The sequence below is a fragment of the Cucurbita moschata genome, unplaced genomic scaffold (genome assembly GCF_002738365.1).
Source record: "Cucurbita moschata cultivar Rifu unplaced genomic scaffold, Cmos_1.0 Cmo_Scf00011, whole genome shotgun sequence".
Lineage (NCBI taxonomy): Eukaryota > Viridiplantae > Streptophyta > Magnoliopsida > Cucurbitales > Cucurbitaceae > Cucurbita > Cucurbita moschata.
Genome location: NW_019268527.1, coordinates 762,141 through 776,909, shown reverse-complemented (window position 1 = coordinate 776,909; position 14,769 = coordinate 762,141). Strand labels below are relative to the sequence as shown.

Below are 14,769 nucleotides of genomic sequence, written 5' to 3'. Positions count from 1 at the left end.
ATTTTTAATCGTTTTTATAATATAGACACGCTCCCCCACGAACATGTTTTAAGAGTGTGGAAAACTCTCTACAATAGACTCGTTTTAAAAATTTTGGATCGAAGCTTGAAAAGAAAGTCTAAAAGGACAATATTTGCGAGTGGTGGCTTGAACGATTACAAATGGTATCAGAATCAATTTCCAGACGGACTTGAATTGTTACAAATGGCATCGGAGTCAGGTTCCAAACGGCGCGTCAGTGAGGACGCTGAGTTTCAAAGGGAATGAACACCGAGCAGTGCCAACGAGGACGTTTGATTGTGGGATTTCACATTGGAGTGAAATTTTCAACTCAGACAACTTTTATTAGATAATTAATCTAAACCCAATTCAACCTAATCATAAATTTGTTGAATTGCTCACGTCATTTGAGTCGTTTGTTGAGCTTTTATTTTTTAATAAAAGTAAAATATTAATTGGTAAAACGCATAATTATTCATTGGTCACGTAGCACTTATGTGATGTCCCACATTGGTTGGGAGGAGAAAAACACCCTTTATAAGGGTGTGGAAACCTTCCCAACAGACGTTTTAAAACCTTGAGAGGAAGCTCAAAACGGAAAGCCCAAAGAGGACAATATCTGCCAACGGTGGATCTGGGTCGTTACAAATGGTATCAGAGTCAGACACTGGACTATATGACAGCAAGGAGGCTGTTCCCCAAAGGGGCAGACACAAGACGGTGTGCTAGTAAGGACGCTAGGCTTTAAAGGGGTGGATTTTAGTGCGGGTCCCACATGGATTGGAGAAAGGAACAAGTGTCAGCAAGTACGTTGAGTCCTGAAGGGGGGTGGATTGTGATGTCTCTCATTGTTGGGGAGGGGAAAAACACCCTTTATAAGAGAAGCCTCGAGGGGAAGCCCGAAAGGGAAAACCCAAAGAGGACAATATCTGCTAGGTGGATATGGATTGTGACGTCCCACAATGTTGGGAAAGAGAAAAACACCCTTTATAAGGGAAGTCGGGAAAGGGAAAACCGAAAGAGGACAATAATATCTGCTAGGTGGATATGGTCGTTACATCTTCTTTATTTACTTTTAAATATTTAATTAAATTTTGTAATTCAATTTTAATATATATTTTAAAATAATTTCTTAAAATTTATTCGGGAGAGTTATTAAAAAATATAATAAAAATATATAAATATAATTATATTGTAAGAAAAATTAAGGGTACGTTGATTTTGTCTCCCTTTAATATTTAATAAAATTCACGCGCCTGACTATTCAAAACCCTAAGCTTCATTATTCCTGTCCCGTCCATCGCCATAGCTCAGAAGCTCAATTTCACGATCCTATCGAGTAACTCGCCGGCGGTAGCCAATCTCGGTGGATAAAATGTACGGTTCAGACAAAGGCACCGACGATGCTGAGCGCACCGCTTTCAGAAGAGCAGAGAAGAAATACAAACTGTACTACGACGACACCTATAAATCTTCCAAAAAGTATATTTCTTCCCAATTTGCTCTTTCAGGTTCTATTTCATTCAGTTGGCATTGGACTTGTTGTTAGAGGCGATGTGTCAAACTCTTGCTTATGATTCCTCTCAGGAAAAAGCTACCGAAACAAGTGGATTTGTCTGAGGTTATCGATTTCAAGCGTATCCTCGAATGTTACAATCAGGATGGTGCGCTTCCGCTGGGCGTGAATGCGACTAAGTGCGATCTCGATGGACCAGTCTTCTGCTTGGAGAATCGTCCTGGTATTGCTAATTCTCCATTTTCGATACCGTTTCAAAGAAAAAGATCCCAAAATTCAGTTGTTCTCTATGTGTCTAAAATGTAGGGTTTTATTTTATTCCTGGTGCGTTGAGTTTAGAAGAACAATGCCAATGGATTAGGGAGAGTTTAAAGGATTTCCCGCAGCCTCCTAACAGAACCAATCATAATGCTATTTATGGACCAATTCAAGACCTGTTCATTGCTGCTAAGGAAAAGAGAGTTTTAGTTGAAGATAATGAAATCTCTGCTTCCAACGTTGATTCCGACACTGAACCTTCCCTTATCAATGGAAATTCTAATGGATGGAAGTTTGTGGAGGAAAATACTGTTTCATCCAGGAGGGGGACCTGCAAATCAGTTCCGGCCTCTGCATTACTTCGGAAGTTGCGTTGGAGTACACTCGGCCTACAATTTGATTGGTCCAAGGTGAGTCTAACTAGAAGACTCCATATTTTACTCGTGTTTTATAGTATGAACTCTCGGTAATATTAGGAGTGTCGAAGATTGTTAGGAGAGAGTCCCACGTTGGCTAATTTAGGGAATGATCATGAGTTTATAAGTTAGGAATACATCTCCATTGGTACGAGTCTTTTGGGAAAACCAAAAGTAAAGGCATGAGAGCTTATGCTCAAAGTGAACAATATCATACCATTTTGGAGATTCGTGATTCCTAACATGGTATCAGAGTCATGCCCTTAATTTAGCAATGTCAATAAAATCCTCAAGTGTAGAACAAAGAAATTGCTATCCTCGAAAGTGTAGTCAAAAGTGACTCATGTGTCGAACAAAGGGTGTACTTTGTTCAAGGGCTCCAAAGAAAAGAGTCGAGTCTCGATTAAGGGGAGGCTGTTCGAAGGCTATATAGACCTCAGGGGAGTCTCTATGGTGTATTTTGTTCGAGGGGAGGATTATTGGGAGGGAGTCCCACATTGGTTAATTTAGGGAATGATCATGGGTTTATAAGTAAGGAATATATCTCCATCGGTATGAGGCCTTTTGGGGAAGCCCAAAGCAAAGCCATGAGAACTTATGGTCAAAGTGGACAATATCATACCATTGTCGAGGTTCGTGGTTCATAAATGGTATCAGAGCCATACCCTTAATTTAGCAATGCCAATAGAATCCTCAAGTGTCGAGCAAAGAAATTTCTACCCTACAAAGTGTTGTCAAAAGTGACTCATGTATCGAACAAATGGTGTGCTATGTTCGAGGGCTCTACCCTACAAAGTGTTGTCAAAAGTGACTCATGTATCGAACAAATGGTGTGCTATGTTCGAGGGCTCTAGAGAAAGGAGTCTCTATATAGATGACTCATGTATCGAACAAATGGTGTGCTATGTTCGAGGGCTCTAGAGAAAGGAGTCTCTATATAGACCTCAAGGGAGACTCTATGGTGTACTTTGTTCGAGGGGAGGATTCTTGGGAGGGAGTCCCTACAAAGTGTTGTCAAAAGTGACTCATGTATCGAACAAATGGTGTGCTATGTTCGAGGGCTCTAGAGAAAGGAGTCTCTATATAGACCTCAAGGGAGACTCTATGGTGTACTTTGTTCGAGGGGAGGATTCTTGGGAGGGAGTCCCTACAAAGTGTTGTCAAAAGTGACTCATGTATCGAACAAATGGTGTGCTATGTTCGAGGGCTCTAGAGAAAGGAGTCTCTATATAGACCTCAAGGGAGACTCTATGGTGTACTTTGTTCGAGGGGAGGATTCTTGGGAGGGAGTCCCACATTGGCTAATTTAGGGAATGATCATGGGTTTATAAGTAAGGAATACATCTCCACTGGTATGAGGCCTTTCGGGGAAACCCAAAACAAAACCATGAAATCTTATGCTCAAAGTGGACAATATCATACCATTGTGGGGAGTCGTGATTCCTAACAAAGAGATTATTCGGGGTGGGGACTTTTTCTTTCCAAAACGCCAAAACCTCCCGTACTGTTTCTATGGATTTGTTTGATATCTGAATTATTCTCCTTGTTATGGAGTAGCGAAGCTATGACATATCTCTGCCCCATAACGAGATTCCCTCTGCGTTATGTCAACTTACCAAAAGAATGGCAGCAGCTGCAATGCCAACTGGGGAAGAATTCAAACCTGAAGCTGCAATAGTGAATTATTTTGCTTCAGGTACGTAAAGAAAAATTTGTTCATTGACATCAATAGAATGATAAGTAATGCATGGAAAAGTCAGCATAACCTTGCCATTACTCTGACACTTCGTTGATATCTTTAGGCGACACGCTCGGGGGTCACCTAGATGACATGGAAGCTGACTGGAGCAAGCCAATTGTTAGCATGAGGTATCTTGCCAACTTATCCTCATTGAATTGCATTCCTGTCTGTTATGTTAAAGAGGACATTGATCTCCAGTACTTATTCTGTTATCTTCTTTATCCGCCCGCTCCAGTTTGGGTTGCAAGGCTATCTTTCTTTTGGGTGGCAAGTCGAGACAGGATCCGCCCGTAGCCATGTTTCTTCGAAGTGGAGATGTCGTGCTAATGGCTGGAGAAGCAAGGGAATGTTTCCATGGTAATGCAGCCCTCATGTTTACTCTTACATCATGCGTTGCCCTTTTGTTCTAAATATCAACCCGGATATCCGATTTCGACGAATGCTCAGTGATTCATTCATCTATCGAAAAAACCGCTAACTTCCTGAAACATGCTGTGAATGTCTTGTAGGTGTACCACGGATCTTCACAGATGAAGAAAGTGAGGAAATTTCTCTTCTTGAAAAGCGGTTTTCAAGTCGAGACGATTTGCATTTTCTGGAATACATAAGAACTTCAAGAATAAACATCAACATTAGACAGGTTTTCTGAGTGTTTCATGATTATTCTTTTACATTGCTAGAAGAAGTTTTCCATCATTACTGGGAGGCGAGGGGATTGTTTACCGTTAGTTTTGGATGAAATTTGTTGGTACTCTTGAACTTTCAAAAGTGTTTGAAAAGTACCATTAGAGCAGATTGATGAGCAAATACGAGTAAGATATTAAACTTCACCGAAACGGTTGCTAGCTCAAGCTTAGGACCGTTAATTAAGCTGGAAAGGAAAGGAATGAAACTGTGATACACTGTCCTAAGATGTCAAAAATGGTCAGCTAAAAGCTGTCGGAAAAGGCAAGCTAGTGAGTGAGCTCCATTAAATTTCTTTTTTTCTTGGGTATCCTAGTGAAATTTGGCCTCGAAAGCCTTCGGTAGAAGACTCTAAGGAAAAAATTTGAAAATTAATCCTCATCGGGATTTGGGTTCCACGAATTCTTCCCTCTTTAAAAACTATCTTCCGTGAAAGTTGTTTATGTCCGAATCTTAGGGTAGGACATCTTCTTGTCCATTTTTCTTGCTTATTCCAAGTTGTCACAACGAAAAACTCTATGATACGGACATTCACTCACTACACGTTGATCATGCTTACATTCATATAGATTCTAAAGGCCAGGGTCTTGTTCGTAAAGGCCGGGAATCACACCTTAGTTCACCTCAAGATAAGATTTGACGCCCAATAAATTAGTGACATTGGAAATAGGGTGAATCACCTCGGAACCTATAGAACCATATTAAATTTTGTAAATAAAACTAATGAAAAAAGTACATATTTTGTTGAGGGTGGGATTTGAACCCACACCCTTTTGGACTAAAACCTTAATCTAGCGCCTTAAGACCAACTCGGCCATCTCAACATGGAAAGTTTGAACTTAGAACTCTCGCCAAAATCCGACTTGAAGTAGCCACTTAGAGAGGATTCCGGTCTTTTAAAACTCTAAACCCTCCCTTTTCTTTTTGTTTTCTTCTCACTCCATAACTCGGGTTAGGATCCTTAGGAATGGAGTCAAACTGATCATTTATCCCTGACTTTGATCGACTTTTTTCAATTTGTACTATTTATCTTATATATTTTTTATTGAATTTCTAGCATTTTTCTAAGCATTTTCTTTTTCGCAATCCTGCCCTCAATAAAATCCTAAAAGATCAAACGAAAGAACAAAAAAGTGAAAATGTTAAAAATTAATCATCATTCCAATTCAGTGGTTACAAATACTTTCCTCCTTCAAAATTTTGCCCTTGAAAGTTGCTTATGCCCGAATCTTAGGGTAGGACATCCTCTTGTCCATATACCTTGCTTAAGATTCTAAGTTGTCACGGCGGTAGCTCTATGGTACAGACATCCAGTCATTTAAGGGGGTGTCAGACCACATAGGTCAACCCAGTAGCTGGTCGGCACACGGAGATCACACCATTAATGCACCTCGAGCTAAGATTTGATGTTTTGTATATCGACGACACCAGAAATAGGTGAACAAAAAAAAAAATGTTGAGAGTGGGATTTGAACCCACGCCCTTTCGGACCAGAACCTTAATCTGGCGCCTTAGACCAACTCGGCCATCTCAACATGAAAAGTTTAACTCAAAGTAGCCACTTAGAACTCCCACCAAAATCCAACTCCAAGTAGACATTTATGAATGAATTTGAGCTCTCGGGACAGAATCATCTTTGTCATTTCTAGGTTGCAATTCTTGTGGAAAATTGTATTGAAGTCATTCAATTAAGTCTTGATCCACTGTTAGATGACACAATTTAGAACAAGGTTTCAAATCTTACCTCTAGATCTTTGATCTTTAAAGTAATCTAATTCTAGAATTATTCTTTGGTTGATCCGAATTTTGTATAAAAAATTATTAATTTCTTTGATTCAACTATTATTCCTTCATCAAAAGTTTGGATCGTTGGGTATGACACTACACGTATTGCTAATTTGAGATGCTTGTTGTGTGGTACATCACCTCAAGCTTCTCTTAAAGTCGAAATTTCGTATACATTTGCAAGAATGATCATAGCTAAATTCAGTCTGATATAACCGTTCATACAAAATTGCAACCATAGAGCATAAGCAGAGATTCAAGAACTCAAAACGCGTCTAAAACTTCCTTAATTCCCGTTCTCATTTGTACATGAAATTGATATCAATGTCCATACACAAGACATAAACACATAGTTTTCAAGTTATGATTTGATACACACGCCTCCTATGCTCTTCAATTTCTTCACTTGGGAGTAAAAGCCTGTAAAAAAGAAGAACACAACAGTTAAACCCTAAAATTTACCACCCTATTTAATCTCAAGACCTTCCTAATCCTAGGTTAAAACTTACGGCGAAGACGGTGGCGTGGCCGGGATCGGCAAGGTGCGCGAAAAGATTGTCGATGGGACCGGTGCCGGTGTAAATGTGTTGAAACCATGCACCCATCACTGCCAACATAGCCAATCGACCGTTCTTGATCTCTTTAGTTCTCAACTCCTTGATCTTTTCGGGTGACCCGCTACCCCATCCGAGCGGGTCGAACCACAGCCCTCCTGGGTACCCAACGTCCGTTCCGGTGAGCTTGTTGTTGGGGAAGATCGGGTCGGTGTTGACGCAGCCGGGTTTGAGAATGTCGGCCCACCGTCTACCCTCGGCCCAACCGATGAAAATGAGTTCGACGACGAAGAGGGTGGTGGTGTCGGTGAAGTATTCCAATTCTCCAGCGGTGTACCATGATGGAGTGTTCAAAATTCCGATCTTTGTCAAGAATTCCGGGATGAAAATTCCGGCAGCGCCTAACATTGCCCACCGGCAGTGCACCAGCTCCGCCTGCTGGTTCCATCTCAGGCTCTCCGGATCAGAAGCTACCAAAATACAGTACAAAAATTAAAGGGTGATATTTTTAATTACGCTACAATTATATATATATATATATATATATATATATATATATATATATTGTTTTTATTTAATTCTTCCACTTTAATAATTTTTAATTATATAAAAGGTAATTTTTAAAAATATATATTGAAATTGAGATAAATTTTTTAATTAAATATTTAAAAATAGATAAATATACATTTTACGAGCTAATATTTTATTTATAATCGTAAATAAATGACTCGGACAATCTGAACCGTTCAATTAGGTTGAATTCATTGTTTAATAAAAATTGTATATATTGAAATTTTTTACTATTTGAACAGTTGCGTTGTTCAGTCTGGTCCAACTCAATTAACTGATACTCAATAGTAATTTAGCAGTGGTTTAACACTTACAAAGACCAAGAGGGTCGAAGCCAAAGTCACCGGGGAGGCTGCCGTCGAGCCATGGAGGAGGGGTGCTACCAGGGAACCAAAGGGGTCTATTGGGGTCAGCAGCGGCACAAACTGGAGCAGATCGAGGAGCAACAACGCCGGTAGTGTACTTTCTCAACCTCAATTTCTTCCCTGTTACGAAATTAGAAGCCTTTGGACACCCGTTCTTCTGAGAACTGCAAAATGTTTAGCTTCATAATTAATAATTTAGTTGAAACGACTAGTTTAGGAAAATAAAGAAGATGAATGAGAGAATAAGTTGCCTCGATGAAGAAATTGCGACCGCCGTGATGGCAGAAGAAGCACAAGCCGAGGCCATTTCGAGTCGGATCACTTCAGCTGTAAAATGGGAAATTTGAGTGATGAAGATGACCGTGTGGGTTTGGATTGAATCTTAGTTCGTTAATGTACGCAAGGTCTTATCTAAATGGATAGGGGAGGGGATATGCAATTGGCTGAATCTCTGCCACGTGGCATTGAAATCTGATATCTGCCACGTCCACCTCGGCTCGTTTCTGCTTACCTGGAATAATCTCAAGCTTTGTGGCTCTCCTTTCAAGTCCGTGGCAATCATACCCTTAAATATCGGGTCCAATCAGTATCCAGATTGAGATTTGGCGCCACGTGGCGCTCTCTCTATGGTTGTTGAATAATCTTTCTTTCTTTTTTTTAATATATTTTATTTTATTTTTTAAAAATAAAAACCCAACTATGGTTTAAACCATTAATATTTACTTTTCTTATTTTTAATTTCTCCTAATATATGAGAATCTCTTACACACAATAGAAAATCAAACTTCTCTCGACCCGATCCAATCAATACACAACCAAAGCCTTTCACGATCGGTTTCATGCTCTTCATCCAGCTCCAAATCATTTCTTATCTCCATGCTCGGTACTTGCCACCTCACTGTTTTCATACCCTCTCCCACACGTAGTTACCACCGATGTCGTAATGTGAATCTCTCTTACCTATCTCGTTCATGTCGATCCCTCTTCACATTTAGAGATTAAAAAAAAAAACCCACAAGATGAAAGCAAATATAAGCTGGAGAGGTTTAAATCGGAACTGAGCTGAAGAACATAAGCGAACAGGATCGGACAAGCAAACTCAAAATCAAGATGAATTTAATCATGATGTCAATTGAGCATGAAATTGGAGTGAGAAATTGGAATAAGCCTGACAACAGAGAACATCGAAAGAGATTCGGGGGAAGCAATTGAACTTTCAATGTCCATTTTTGTCGAGAAAAATCGGATCCAACCGAACCAGTGAATTTGATTCGAACCATAATATAATACAACAAAGGTTGAAAGAAAACAACATGAAATTAAGAACAACACCTGAGATCCAGAGATGAAAAAGATCGAAGGGATTATGGGGCGACAGTGGAGCGGCACGGCGAAGCTTTGAAGATGGACGGGCGGGCGCCATGAAAGGCGCGTTGCTTGTAACAACTTGTCGAATGTCCCTATCATACTTGTCTAGAATGTGTTGTCCATTACAGTATGTCCGTTCCAAACCTCTTTTACTTACTTTCATGTATAGTTGGATATTTATTATTCTTGTCGTGTCAATACGAGAGTGATAATCGTTAGTCAAAATTATGTTTACACCCGCCAAGACCTAAACTCTCCAAAATGCATTATATATGACTAGTCAATTCTTCCTAATCGACTCTGATTATATGCTATCAAGGTTGTGGTTGTTACTTATTTGTTTTTAGTATTTAACATTGTTTTCTTACAATTTGTTTTCAACACATTTCCTTGCTTACGATTTTAAAATATTTTCTCAAACATGACCAAGACTCGATTATACATTTAAATTGTCTGTGACTTACGATTTCCGTATGCCTAACTTGTACATTGGATTAGAACAAGTGTACATTGGATTATACATTGGATTATACATTTAAATTGTCTATTTTTAATAGGAAAATAGAGGCGTTACACATATCTACCAGTACGTTAAGATAGAAGCGTTAAGATATGGACGAAAACTGTTTATCGACACTGTATAGATTATCTCAAAAAATTTTAATGTTATTTTTTAAAGTTTATAAGAATTTTTAATATGTTATTAATCTAAAATTAATGATAAAATATATATATATATATATATTTTTTTTTTTAATTTTGATAAATTTAAAAAATTTAAGGATATCTTAAAAAAAGAAATTCAAAGTTTTAAAGATCATGTTAGAACATATTTAATGAAAATGATATAATTCATATAATAATTATTTGGTGGAAAGTTAGGGTTGAAATTACTACCAAAATTTGAAAGAATCGTCAAAATCTACGGAACAATCGTCAATGACCTATTTAAATGTTGTAGACCTAAAACCACCACCTTGGGCTCGCGGTCGTTTTTACATTCGAGATATGTATCACTTTCATACACGGTGTTTTGTAAGCACCACTTTTGTACGCACCTAACCCACCAAGCTCATACCACTTAATCCCTAGGCATCATCGGGTACGCACTAGTTTTATAAGTAAGCGGTCTCATTTTTATACGCATCGACCTTATGTTAAATGCTTTAATCTAAGTAGGGACTCCAAAAGAGTAATAGAAAGAACGAAATGAGTGAAAATGAGTTTTGTAGTCGATTCAATACTTCTACTATTTAGGGAATTGACAAATAGAGAGTTGAAAACATAATTTCACGCCATAAAATTCATTCTATATAAGATAAGTGGATAAGTAATTCTTTAAGTTATGATTTTTGGACTTGAACAATGGGACCTCATCCTCTCACTCGCTTGAGAAAGACTTAAATTTATGGTTGGATCATAAACAAATTGTTCATTAAAGAACGAAGGACACTTGTGTAAGATCTAATTATAAAATAAGATAATAATTAATTAATTTTGTATTATTTTGGAGCTTATAATTGGTGGGTCCATATACGTTTAATTTAAGCATTAAAATTAATATTTAATATATTAGATAGATTAAATAAATAAAAAAAAAGAAATATATTTAATTTGAAACGTTAAAATTAATATATAATTAAATATAAAAAGAGAAAAATATATTTAATTTAAGAATGGTCCGACTAATATTTAATATATTAGATATATAAAGATATTTGATACATTAAATATTAAAAATTATCAATATTATTCTGTTGCTTAAATTAGGGCGATAATAAAATCAATTCCTTATCTTCCAGTTTTTCTTTTGTTTATAATAAAATATTTATTACCATTTTTTCTTCTGTATTTACTAGGTAAACAGAATTAAAATGACTATATATATGATGACGCAATGTACGGAACTAAATAAAAGGAAAATTTTAATTATTATTATTATGATTTAATTTTAACTAAGTTATGATCCAATTGAATTATTTATTTGTTTGTTATTCTCTTTTGGGCTATTACAAAGAGAGTATTAAAAAGTGAGTTATATTGGATTTGTTGATGAATAAATAGTAACCAAATTATAAACCATAGGTGTGGTTGGAACAACTTTAGATTCCATACCGACAAAGAGCAATGTAGAATGGCTAAATTGATGTTCTTACGTTGTGCTTTTCGGTTTATTAATTATTGGTTTGAACTTAAAAAAGTTAAAAGTTTTGGGATGAATGTTCTTGGGTCGGCCAATTTAATGGTTATCGAAAGAAAATGGTTATTATTAGATTGGAGATGGACTACCATCATTTTTAGTAAGATTTGTATGAGATCGTACATTGGTTGGAGAGGGGACGAAACATTCCTTATAAGGGCGTGAAAATCTCTCCCTAATAGATGCGTTTTAAAACCTTAAGGAGAAGAGCGGATGGGAAGACTCAAAAAGGACAATATCCGTTAGTGGTGGAATTAGATGTTACAAGTGGTATTAGAGTCAAGTTCTGAATGGTGTGCCAGTCGGGACTCTGAGCTTTAAGGGGTGGATTCTGAGATCCCACGTTGGTTAGAGAGGGGAACAAAATATTATTATTCATAAGGGTGTTGAAACCTCTCCCTACTAAACACATTTTAAAATCTTGAGAGGGAGCTCAAAAGGAAAAGTTCAAAGAAGCTAACGTGGGCAAATGAAGTAGATTTAAGTGTTTGTGATCGGTGGTGTTTTACAAAATCAAAACGTGCCTAATGATATTAGTTTGTTTTCTCGAATCTCTAATTTAGAAAACTACTTCAATGGTTTGATTTTCACTTATATTTTCTATCTCTTGTCATCCGAGTGAAGCAAACTACGTACAACTTCAAGGGTTATTTGTGTTGCATAACATTGGTGAAATTTCAGAGAATTCATTGACAATTTAATAGGTGCAGTCAATTTAATAGGATGACATGCACGGTGTCACAATCGCACTCTTGCGGCAGCAGGACGGTGATTGTGTAACACTTTTTTTAACTAGTGAACAAGTCAGTCTTGTGAAATTCGCATTTTGCAAAAAATATCGACGTATGCTCGAGCCTCAAGTCACGTTTGAGAGAAATATTTTAGAAAACGTGAGCGATGAAATATGGTGAAAACAATTTTAAAAAAAGCAATGTTATAAGCTAAGAGCGAGTATGCAACAACAATGGTTTTGACAGCATATAACCTAGGTGGGAAGAATTGACAACTAGTCACATCTATCTATAGTATATTTTGAGGCATTTTAAATGTTCTTGGGGTAGACGTCATTTTGGCGAACAGTCATACGGTGTTGTGGAGCGTCCGTCCGATGTCCAATTAACGCTAAATTTGACGAACATTCATATTTCATATGGAAAGCCTTTACTCTAGAACTGCATGCTCAAATTCTCTTTGGAACCCCGACTTTCGAGGTTAAGGCTCAAGGTCGTACCTGGCCCTTCAACAAGCCTATCTTTGACACTCTTGTTTACTCATTTCCCTTGTCTTGCTTATGTCTTGTCTACTTTTCAATGCACATGTCATCCTCAGTCGCATCATGACATTCTTCTATATTTGTGGCTCTCAAATGGCCCTCCACTCACTTCTAAGATCAGCGATAGGAGGCATTTGGCCTACAGGGAATTAGGCGTTCCTAAGGAAGTGGCTCAGTACAAAATCATTGTCTCATGGCTACAATAACTCCAAAGATATGCACTTACCTGCCTCTCAAGTAAGAGATCCTTCTTCTTTGCTTGCCACTTACCTACCTGTCTCTGTCCTTGTCCTAGTTTACTAAATGTATTTAATCATATCGTTAAGGATCACGACTCTTTATACTGGTATGATATTTTCTACTTTGAGCTTAATCTCTCGTGGCTTTGCTTTGGGCTTCCCCAAAAGATCTCGTACCAATGGAGATGTATTCGTTACTTATAAACCCTGATCATTCCCTAAATTAGGCAACGTGGGACTCTCTCCTAACAATCCTCAACAATCCTCCCTTCAAATAAAGTATACTATAGAGCCTCCCCTGAGGCTTATAGAGCCCTCGAACAACTTCCCCTTAATGGAGACTCGACTCCTCTCTCTAGAGTTCTCAAACAAAGTACACTATTTGTTCGACACTTAGTCACTTTTGACTCCACCTTCAAGGCTAAGTTAAGGGCATGACTCTGATACCATGTTAAAAAATCATGACTCTCCACAATGGTATAATATTGTCCTCTTGAGCTTAAGCTCTCATGGCTTTGCTTTGGGCTTCCCCAAAAGATCTCATACTAACGGAGATGGATTCCGTACTTATAAATCCATGATCATTCCCTGAATTAGCCAATTTGGGACTCCCTCCCAACAATCTAAAGTACATTATAGAGCCTCCCCAGAGGCCTATGGAGCCCTCCAACAGTCTCTCTCCTTAATCAAGGCTCGACTCCTCTCTCTGCAGTCCTCGAACAAAGTACACCCTTTGTTAGACACTTGAGTTCTGACTACACCTTCAAGGCTTACAACTTCTTTGTTTGACGCTTAAGGGTTCTATTGACATGACTAATTTAAGAACATGACTCTGATACCATGTTAAGAACCATGACTATCCACAATGGTATGATACTGTCCACTTTGAGCTTAAGCTCTTGTCGCTTTGCTTTGGGCTTCCCCAAAAGGTCTCACACCAATGGAGATGTATTCCTTACCTATAAACCCATGATCATTCCTAAATTAGTCAACGTGGAACTCCCTCCCAAACAATTCTCAACAATATCTTTTATCTTCAGGAATTTATAGAGGAGCTTAAGCTCCACATAGTATTATTTGACTGAGCTGGTTATGGCGAGAGCGACTCATATCCAGCACGTTCAGTGAAGTCCGAAGCATTTGACATTCAAGAATTAGCAGACAAACTAGAGCTCAGCACAAAATTTTCCGTAATGGGATGTTCAATGGGAGCATGGTCTATTCGGAGCCGTCTAAAATACATTCCACCCAGGCACTTAATCTTCATTTCACTATGATCAATTCTCATACACTTTTCTTTCATTAACTCTGAATTGAGCTTCATTTCAGACTCCTAGGAGCTTCCCCTGTGGTTCCTTTTGTGAATTACTTGTGGCCTTCCATTCCTTCAGCTTTATCACTACAGACTTTCAGGAGTCTTCCTGGATCGTTCCAACGGAGCTTTCAGGTTGCACGGTACACACCATGGTTATGATGACACGCCCTGTGATTTAGATTTAGAGATAATGAAAAGTCTTTCAAGACTCCTAAATCATAACCAGCTGCTTTTTTTTCTCTTTGCAATAGAGTAATGAATGCATAATGAGTGAGCCTGTTGCAATGTTTCTTTTGCAACCAAATTTAGGAAAAAGTGACACAACAAGGTGAACACGAGTCGCTTAACCGAGACATATTGGCTTCTTATGGATCAAATTGGGAGTTCAATCCCATCGTCAACTTGAGAAATCCGTTCCCCGACAACAATGCCCGACAACAATGCCCGACAACAATGCCTCTGTTCATATTTGGTAAGGTTGTGAA

At 38.1% G+C, this 14,769-nt stretch overlaps 2 protein-coding genes, 2 non-coding genes and 1 pseudogene across 4 annotated transcripts; 2 read left to right on the top strand and 3 right to left on the bottom strand.

The window, feature by feature from the left end:
* The first annotated feature begins 1,257 nt into the window (after positions 1–1,257).
* LOC111449397 (alpha-ketoglutarate-dependent dioxygenase alkB) lies at positions 1,258–4,767 on the top strand. Its single transcript, XM_023089268.1, has 7 exons — positions 1,258–1,482; positions 1,588–1,739; positions 1,823–2,184; positions 3,748–3,886; positions 3,993–4,059; positions 4,167–4,288; positions 4,441–4,767. Exons 1-7 carry the CDS (start codon positions 1,376–1,378, stop codon positions 4,578–4,580), a joined length of 1,089 nt encoding a protein of 362 aa, XP_022945036.1. The 5' UTR covers positions 1,258–1,375; the 3' UTR covers positions 4,581–4,767.
* Positions 4,768–5,357: 590 nt separating this feature from the next.
* TRNAL-AAG lies at positions 5,358–5,439 on the bottom strand. Its single transcript has one exon. It is a non-coding gene; the product is annotated as a tRNA-Leu (tRNA).
* Positions 5,440–6,069: 630 nt separating this feature from the next.
* On the bottom strand, positions 6,070–6,150 carry TRNAL-AAG. The gene has a single exon. It is a non-coding gene; the product is annotated as a tRNA-Leu (tRNA).
* Positions 6,151–6,596: 446 nt separating this feature from the next.
* On the bottom strand, positions 6,597–8,293 carry LOC111449400 (chlorophyll a-b binding protein 7, chloroplastic-like). The gene is made up of 4 exons (XM_023089270.1): positions 8,141–8,293; positions 7,839–8,053; positions 6,910–7,424; positions 6,597–6,820 (listed from the first exon to the last, which is right to left on the bottom strand). The coding sequence occupies exons 1-4, from the start codon at positions 8,194–8,196 to the stop codon at positions 6,803–6,805; spliced, it is 804 nt and encodes a 267-aa protein (XP_022945038.1). The 5' UTR covers positions 8,197–8,293; the 3' UTR covers positions 6,597–6,802.
* Positions 8,294–12,633: 4,340 nt separating this feature from the next.
* Positions 12,634–14,443, top strand: LOC111449878 (annotated as a pseudogene).
* The last annotated feature ends 326 nt before the right edge of the window (positions 14,444–14,769 follow it).

Excerpts from the sequence above, each read along its gene's own strand:
- LOC111449397 (XM_023089268.1), top strand. The coding sequence starts at position 1,376 with ATGTACGGTTCAGACAAAGGCACCGACGATGCTGAGCGCACCGCTTTC. Across the intron at positions 3,887-3,992 it reads AGTGAATTATTTTGCTTCAG|GCGACACGCTCGGGGGTCAC; the intron begins GTACGTAAAGAA and ends TGATATCTTTAG. Across the intron at positions 4,060-4,166 it reads AAGCCAATTGTTAGCATGAG|TTTGGGTTGCAAGGCTATCT; the intron begins GTATCTTGCCAA and ends CGCCCGCTCCAG.
- LOC111449400 (XM_023089270.1), bottom strand. The coding sequence starts at position 8,196 with ATGGCCTCGGCTTGTGCTTCTTCTGCCATCACGGCGGTCGCAATTTCT. Across the intron at positions 8,054-8,140 it reads GTCGCAATTTCTTCATCGAG|TTCTCAGAAGAACGGGTGTC; the intron begins GCAACTTATTCT and ends AACATTTTGCAG. Across the intron at positions 7,425-7,838 it reads CTTCGACCCTCTTGGTCTTT|CTTCTGATCCGGAGAGCCTG; the intron begins GTAAGTGTTAAA and ends GTATTTTGGTAG.